This window comes from Salvelinus sp. IW2-2015, unplaced genomic scaffold, assembly GCF_002910315.2.
Source record: "Salvelinus sp. IW2-2015 unplaced genomic scaffold, ASM291031v2 Un_scaffold4859, whole genome shotgun sequence".
Lineage (NCBI taxonomy): Eukaryota > Metazoa > Chordata > Actinopteri > Salmoniformes > Salmonidae > Salvelinus > Salvelinus sp. IW2-2015.
Window position 1 is genome coordinate 11,148 of NW_019946128.1, and position 8,987 is coordinate 20,134.

General features: G+C 44.8%; 1 protein-coding gene across 1 annotated transcript in view; it reads right to left on the reverse strand.

Moving 5' to 3' along the window:
• Nucleotides 1-911: 911 nt before the first annotated feature.
• The window catches only part of LOC112077719 (fructose-1,6-bisphosphatase 1), a 12,985-nt gene continuing 4,909 nt past the window's right edge, over nucleotides 912-8,987 (reverse strand). The window contains exons 2-7 of the mRNA XM_024144184.2: nucleotides 6,910-7,072; nucleotides 6,606-6,698; nucleotides 4,719-4,859; nucleotides 4,199-4,336; nucleotides 3,697-3,816; nucleotides 912-1,312 (exon numbers count right to left, since the gene is read on the reverse strand). Coding sequence (XP_023999952.1) covers nucleotides 1,112-1,312; nucleotides 3,697-3,816; nucleotides 4,199-4,336; nucleotides 4,719-4,859; nucleotides 6,606-6,698; nucleotides 6,910-7,072 — 856 coding nt within the window. The 3' untranslated portion in view covers nucleotides 912-1,111. The remainder of the gene's footprint in view (nucleotides 1,313-3,696; nucleotides 3,817-4,198; nucleotides 4,337-4,718; nucleotides 4,860-6,605; nucleotides 6,699-6,909; nucleotides 7,073-8,987) is intronic.

Genomic DNA, 8,987 nt, shown 5'->3' on the forward strand with positions numbered 1-8,987 from the left:
GATACCCTCTATAGGTCAGAGAGCTGACATGATACCCTCTATAGGTCAGAGAGCTGACAYGATATCCTCTATAGGTCAGAGAGATGACATGATATCCTCTATAGGTCAGAGAGATGACATGATACCCTCTATAGGTCAGAGAGCCGACATGATATCCTCTATAGGTCAGAGAGATGACATGATACCCTCTATAGGTCAGAGAGCTGACATGATATCCTCTATAGTTCAGAGAGCTGACACAATACCCTCTATAGGTCAGAGAGCCGACATATCTCTGACCTATAGAAGAGATGTTTGTTGTACGTAAGCATATTTCTATCTGAATGTTCCAAAACATCCTGCTGAACGTGCCCCTGGTGTTGTATATATGTGTGGTGAAATGACATTCAACATTCTGTTTGGTACAGCACCACCAAGGTTTATTATTCACATGCTTCATCTTCCCAAACAATATCTGTGTCAAGGCACATATCTTATGTACTGCATAGAGGTAACATTAGGTCTGTCTGACATTTAGTAGTACTGATAAATATTCATAGTGATATTTCACACACTGGTTCCCAACATGTGGTCCGAGAAGGTACTGCAAATTCCTTGAAAATGAAGGAAAATGGTCTCTTCCCCTTCAGGTCCTGCTCCAGGATGGGAAGTAGTTGGTGGCTATCTTGGTTTACTTATTCTTTGGTCTGGGTGGTGAGGCTTGAGGGTGTATCTTTGGTCTACAATCTAGTGGTTGATGGAGTGTTGGTGTATCTTTGGTAAACAGCATGCTGATCCCGTTGAGTCTCATAAGTGATAGGGGAATGTGTGGATCTTTGGTCTCTTGGTTTACAATGGGTCTTTACATAGGGAGTGTGTACCTGTATGCTTGCCATCTCACTTGGGACTGTGTGTCTGGTCCCTAGTTACCATTGTTGGCCTGGTGTGTGTGTGGTCCCTAGTTACCATTGTTGGCCTGGTGTGTGTGTGGTCCCTAGTTACCATTGTTGGCCTGGTGTGTGTGTGGTCCCTAGTTACCATTGTTGTCCTGGTGTGTGTGGTCCCTAGTTACCATTGTTGGCCTGGTGTGTGTGGTCCCTAGTTACCATTGTTGGCCTGGTGTGTGTGGTCCCTAGTTGCCATTGTTGGCATGGTGTTTTTGGTATATATCCAGGTACTCCTGGACGTCGCTAGGTGACCCCAGCACCACGGGAACTCTCTGGTGGATGTTGATTGGCTGGATGTCCAGGACGTTCTGACTTCCTGTGGTTGCCATACCGCCCGCCTGCTCGATGATGAACGCCATGGGGTTGCACTCGTACAGCAGACGCAGCTAGAACACAGAGAACAGAGAATATTACAGAATATCTTCCCAATATTGCGTTACACCCCCTTTTCCCCCTCAGAACAGCCTCAATTCGTCAAGGTGTCCAAAGCGTTCCACAGGGATGCTGGTCCATGTTGGCAGCTCCGCCWTACAGGTTGCAAAATAGTTGGGAGATTTTTGATGTACCGATTCCATGCCACATTTTTTATGAACTGATACACAAAACACCAGATTCAAAACGTCGTTTTCCATTTGAAATGATTATACAAAAATCTTGCAACCAATAGAATGTTTTGTATATGATGGATACAACCATCCCAGCTCTGTAGATTTTGCTGCGAAGAGAATGATTAGTTCGCTTGTTTTGGTGCTGTCCTCATGTGGCTTGTTTTTGGTCACAGGTTCAGGAATGGCTGAAGAATTGAAACATTTACCTGGAGCCAACTCTCCAAATAGCCTGCTAGGTGATTTGAAAAGCCATAGTCAATCGATCAATAATACTCAGTAAAAATGTTCATCCTTAATTTACAATCTGTATGAGAATAGAAAGACTCACAACTTTTGTGAAACATCACAGTACAGCGGAAAAATATGGCAGCTAGAAATCAAACTGGATGGAGATAGATGGGAGGGGTTGAGGGGAGCTGAAGGATGGGACTGGATGGTGTTCAGAGATAGATGGGAGGGGTTGAGGGGAGCTGAAGGATGGGACTGAATTTGGTCAGAGATAGATGGGAGGGTTGAGGGAACGCTTGAAGGAATGGGTACCTGGATGAGTGTTCAGAGATAGTATTGGGACGGGTTGAGGGAGCTGAAAGGATGGGAACTGGATGGTCGTTACGACGATAGATGGGAGGTCCGGTTGAGGAGGGAAACTGAACAGGCTAGGGACTGGATCGGTAGATTGCAACAGAAACGAGGTAGAAGTGGGGAGGGGGTTAGAGGGGGAGCATGAGAGAGAATGGAGAACTGAAGAAGGAAAGATGGGGTAGTTCTAGCATGGAATAACAGAAGGTGAGGAGGAATGGAAGGAGAGGAACGCTAGAGAGAGGAATGGGAATCTGGGGAATGGAGTGGATGGGTGCGAGAGGATAGGGATGGGAAGGGGTTGAGGGGGAGCTAGGGGATGAGAACGTGAGGATGGTGATTAGGAGGATAGGAGGGAAGTGGGTGAGTATAGAGAGGAGAATTGGGGGGGAAGCTGAAAAAGGAATGAGACCTGAGGTAGGCTAGTTCAGAAGGAGGATAAAAGGAAGGTGGGGAGGGTGTGTTGAGGGTGAGCTGAAAGGACGGGACTAGAAAAGCAAACAAAGATAAGGCTATTGAAAATAACTGTGTCCGTAAAATGTATACACACACCAAACAAAACACCTTGCAATGATAATTACTGAGTTACAGTTCATATAAGGAAACCAAATACATTCATTAGGCCCTAATCTATGAATTTCACATGACTGGGCAGGGGCACAGCCAAACTCAGAATACATTTCTATCCTACACAAAAGGGCTTGAATCAACTCCTCAGTTTAGTCAGCTGTCAAGATGATTCCGCACTTGAAGAAGCCAGATGTGGAAGTCCTGGGCTGGCGGTGGTTACACGTGGTCTGCGTTGATGTCGTTGTGAGGCCGGTTGGATACACCTGCCAAATTCTCTAAAATGACGTTGGAGGCGGCTTATGGTAGAGAAATGCACATTCAATTCTCTGGCGGATATTCCTGCAGTCAGCATGCCAATTGCACGCTTCCTCAAAACTGGACATCTGTGGCATTGCGTTGTGACAAAACTGCACATTTTAGAGTTTGCCTTTTTATTGTCCCCAGCACAAGGTACACCTGTGTAATGAGCATGCTGTTTAATCAGCTTCTTGATATGCCACACCTGTCAGGTGGATGGATTATCTTGGCAAAGGAGAAATGCTCACTAACAGGGATAGAAACAAATTTGAGCACAAAATATGAGAGAAATAAGTGTGTTGTGCGTATGGAACATTTCTGGGATCATTTTTTTCAGCTCATGAAACCAACACTATACGTGTTGCGTTTAGTTTTTTTGTTCTGTATAAACAGGAAGTAGAAGCCTAAGTGTTGTTATCCATTAGTTTACTCCAGTTAGGGGAGGGGTGGTAGGGGTTAGGGGACAATAATAAATGAGGAACATATATTTTTCAACAGAACCACATCCTTACACACAACCTTCACTGTTGTGACAAGAGTAAAACACCACCTCCTACTTAACCAGAAGCTACAGCTCTTCTGCTTTAAGCAATGGAGGAGATGAACACACATTGACCCTCCACATTAGGAAACTAAACTAGCCAGGACACAAAAGCTACAACACAATGAGAGCATGCAACATCTTTCCCTTGAGAGGGTTAGAGGTCAGGGCCCACCTTTCCCTTGGGGCTCTTGACGTTAGCAGGGTAGAGGAAGATTCCTCCGTAGACCAGGGTCCTGTGGACGTCTGCTACCATAGAACCCACATAGCGGGCACCGTACGGGGCACTGCCATCCTGAGACACAGAGTAAGGGTTAGCCCCTGAACCACAAACACAGTTACACTGTCGAAGTAGTTAGCCCATAACAGGGGGACATTTCACCATTGTAGCTGTTCTGTATACTGCCAGTTTTAGATGTTTATGAGAAAATAATCTCAAGGAACTACTTTGGCTAAACGCAACCCTAACCTCGGGGAACTACTGTGTGTGCTTGTACCTCGGGGAACTACTGTGTGTGCGCATGTACCTCGGGGAACTACTGTGTGTGCGCATGTACCTCGGGGAACTACTGTGTGTGCGCATGTACATCGGGGAACTACTGTGTGTGCGCATGTACCTCGGGGAACTACTGTGTGTGCGCATGTACCTCGGGGAACTACTGTGTGTGCGCATGTACCTCGGGGAACTTCTTCTTTTGCAGGTACTCCGTGACAGCGGGGTCAAAGTATTTGGCGTATCCTTCATTCAGACTGTAGATATTCCCTTTCGGTTTGATCTTTAGATCTCTGTCCACCAGAATGAACTCACCTATGGCCTGACAGAGACAGATACATAAACATGAATGATCCTATCACCAGACAGACAGCTGGATAGATAAACATGAATGATCCTATCACCAGACAGACAGCTGAATACATAAACATGAATGATCCTATCACCGGACAGAGACAGATACATAAACTTGAATGATCCTATCACCGGACAGAGACAGATACATAAACTTGAATGATCCTATCACCGGACAGAGACAGATACATAAACATGAATGATCCTATCACCGGACAGACAGCTGGATACATAAACTTGAATGGCAGGTCCAGTAAGAGTTATAACAGCTGCAGTGGTGTGGGTAGAGGACGGTACTCAAGGGGACAAGCAGTAGTTGACTTCCTGCCCGGTAGTGGGTGTGTACTGACCGGGTCCAACATGAAGCAGTTGACCCCCTGCCCAGTGGACAGTACCATCATGGTGGCACTGCCATAGAGGGCGTATCCGGCGGCAACGATGTTCCTACCGGGCTGCAGCGCGTCGTTCTCACACGGGTCATCCTCTGTCGTCTGGAAGACACACCGGACAATTGGTTGATTGATTTGATCATAAAAAAAAAATGGTAAGAAACTGGATGCGAACCTTTTGGAAATAACTGTATTTCTGCATAAATTAGTCCTAAAATTTTATCTGATTTTTATCTAGGTCACAACAATAAACAAACACCGTCCGCTTAACGTATAATTGTTTGCGTGTTACTAGTTTTTCATGTCTTTATTGAACACACCGTGTAAAGATTCACAGTGCAGGGTGGGAAAAGTATGTGAACCCTTGGATTTAATAACTGGTTGACCCTCCTTTGGCAGCAATAACCTCAACCAAACGTTTTCTGTAGTTCCGGATCAGACCTGCACAACGGTCAGGAGGAATTTTGGACCATTCCTCTTTACAAAACTGTTTCAGTTCAGCAATATTATTGGGAAGTCTGGTGTGAACCGCTCTCTGGAGGTCATGCCACAGCATCTCAATCGGGTTGAGGTCAGGACTGACTGGGCCAAGGTGTATTTTCTTCTGTTGAAACCATTTTGTTGTTGATTTACTTCTGTGTTTTGGGTCGTTGTCCTGTTGCATCACCAAACTTCTGTTGAGCTTCAATTGGCGGACAGATATCAAGACATTTTGCAGGAGAATGTTAGGCTAAACTTGGGAATCCATTTTTCCTTTGATGATAGCAAGCTGTCCAGGCCCTGAGGCAGCAAAGCAGCCCCAAACCATGATGCTCCCTCCACCATACTTTACAGTTGGGCTGAGGGTTTTGATGTTGGTGTGCTGTGCCTTTTTTTCTCCACACATGGTGTTGTGTTCCTTCCAAACAACTCAACTGTAGTTTCATCTGTCGACAGAATATTTTGCCAGTAGCGCTGTGGAACATCCAGGTGCACTTTTGCAAACTTCAGACGTGCAGCAATGTTTTTTTTGGACAGCAGTGGCTTCTTCCGTGGTGCCCTCCCATGAACACCATTCTTGTTTAGTGTTTTACGTATCGTAGACTCGTCAACAGAGATGTTAGCATGTTCCAGAGATTTCTGTAAGTCTTCAGCTGACACTCTAGGATTCTTCTTAACCTCATTGAGCATTCTGCGCTGTGCTCTTGCAGTCATCTTTGTAGGACGGCCACTCCTGGGGAGAGTAGCAACAGTGATGAACTTTCTCCATTTATAGACAATTTGTCTTACCGTGGACTGATGAACATCAAGGCTTTTAGAGATACATTTGTAACCGTTTCCAGCTTTATGCAAGTCAACAATTCTTAATCTTAGGTCTTCTGAGATCTCTTTTGTTCGAGGCATGGTTCACATCAGGTAATGCTTCTTGTGAATAGCAACAAAATAAAATTGTGAGTATTTTTTATAGGGCAGGGCAGCTCTAACCAACATCTCCAATCTCATCTCACTGATTGGACTCCAGGTTAGTTGACTCCTGACTCAAATGATCTTTTGGAGAAGTCATTAACCGAGGGGTTCACATACTTTTTCCAACCTACACAGTGATTAAATGTATAATTTCTGTGTTATTAGTTTAAGCACACTGTGTTTGTCTATTGTTGTGACTTAGATGAAGATCAGATCAGATTGTATGCAGAAATCCAGGTAATTCCAAAGGGTTCACATACTGTTTCTTGCCGCTGTATAAGCTAAATACATTAGGTCTCAATGAAGCACTTTATAGAACACATACATACATATAAACCCAGCCTGGTCAAACACACTGACCGTGAGATATGGCTCCTGCAGAGAAACCTATAGAATACAGACCTTTCTAAAGACGGCGAAGATGGTGCCGATGGAAGCCAAGCAGTCGATGTTGGAGGAACCATCCAGAGGGTCAAAACACACAATGTATTTACCCTGGAGGAGACCAGAGAAAAATTATAATTTGTATTATGTTCATCAGTGCAGGGATAGTCCACATTTTGGTTCTATCTGGTGGGTTGCCCCCCCCCCCCCTGCTCTAAACAGAAATGCTGCCAGAATTTTAATAACTTTTGGTCCAATAACTAACCTTTGTCTTGTTCTACTATCGTCCCTCTGACACCAGAACAACAACAGCGTTAGTTACCTGTCTGTCTGGTTCTACTATGATGGCTGTGTCATCCTCCTCTGACACCAGGACACAGGATGTGAAGGAGGATTTGATCATGTTGATAACCAGGTTGTTAGACAGGATGTCCAGCTTCTTCACCTGGTCCCCCGTCACATTGGTGCTGCCCGCTATGCCATACCTGGGAAGACGAGAGGAGACAGTTAGTACTAGAGGTCGACCGATTAATTAGGGCCGATTTCAAGTTTTCATAACCATCAGATTTTTTATTTTATTTTTTATTTTTTTTACCAAGGCAAGTCAGTTAAGAACATATTCTTATTTTCAATGACGGCCTAGGAACGATGGGTTAACTGCCTTGTTCAGGGGCAGAACGGCAGATTTTTACCTTGTCAGCTCGGGGATTCGATCTTGCAACCTTACAGTTAACTAGTCCAACGCTCTAACCACCTACCTCTCATTGCACTCCATGAGGAGCCTGCCTGTTACGCGAATGCAGTAAGAAGCCAAGGTAAGTTGCTAGCTAGCATTAAACTTATAAAAAACAAATCAACTACACATGGTTGATGATATTACTAGTTTATCTAGCGTGTCCTGCGTTGCATATAATCGATGCGGTGCACATTCGTGAAAAAGGACTGTCGTTGCTCCAACGTGTACCTAACCATAAACATCAATGCCTTTCTTAAAATCAATACACAAGTATATATTTTTAAACCTGCATATTTAGTTAATATTGCCTGCTAACATGTAGGTAATGTGAGTTTGTTTTGTGAAAGAGCATTGGTCAACTAAACCCAGCATCCATCATCAACAGACAGGATAATCTGTCTCTCATTAAGAGAGACGTACAGTTGAAGTCAGAAGTTTACATACACCTTAGCCAATAAACTGAAGTTGAAATTTTGCCAATTCCTGACATTTTAATCCTAGTAAGAATTCCCTGTCATAGGTCAGCTAGGATCACCACTTTATTATTAGAATGTGAAATGTCAGAATAATAGTAGAGAGAATGATTTATTTTCTTTCATCCCACATTCCCAGTGGTTCAGAAGTTTACCATACACTCAATTAGTACTTGGTAGCATTGCCTTTAAATTGTTTAACTTCGGTCCAAACATTTCGAGTAGCCTTCCACAAGCTTCCCACAAATAAGTTGGGTGATGTTTGTCCATTCCTCCTGACAAGAGCTGGATGTAACTGAGTCAGGTTTGGGCGACTAGCTTCATCTAACATAACACACCATCAATGCCAAAGCAAAAACTGATTCTTTAGATTTATTTTTTTTAAATATATACATTGCAAACATTTATGAAAATCACGTTTTTTGTTTTGTCCTTATGGTGTGTCTTGTGTGTAGATAGTTTTTTCCTCAGCAATGTAAGCAAGGTTTGAAATTACATTATGTTTTAGTCAAACATATTCTCTGCTTGCTTGCTGTCAATTTGCAGTCTACAAGTGATTTGTAATTACGTTCGCGCCCAGCCGAAGTAGTTGATGATCCCTGGAGTACGGCTTAGAATGAAATAGCCGTATGCTGAGGTGGCATTGGCATGTCACCGTAAAGCCAGACTCGGTAAGAGTACATTTACATAATGTTGTTTTATGAAGCAAAGGGGGGGCCTAGACGTAATGTAAACAGGGGGGGGGGGGGGGCGTGAGACGTAATGTAAACAGGGGGGGGCCTAGACAAGTAAGGCAGACGGGAGGGGGGGGGGGGCGAGACGTAATGTAACGGGGGGGGTGGGGCGAGGAAGGTAGATTAAAGCGTAGGGGGGGGGGGGGGGAGGCGGGCAGAACGTAAGTAAAACGGGGGGCGGGCTAGATATTAACGGGGGTGAAGTAAGAAGGGGGGTGTAGACGTAGTAACGGGGGGGGGGCGCTAAGAAACGTAATGTAAACGGGGGGCGCTAGACAACGTAATGTAAAGCGTGGGCGGGGTGCTAGACGTACCCAATGTAAACGGGGGGGGGGCGCTAGACTTAATGTAAACGGTGGGGGGGGGGGCGCTAGAGCGTAATGTAAACGGGGGGCGCCTAGACGTATAGTAAACCGGGGGGGGGAAGCTAGAACGTAATGTCGATACGGCGGGGGTG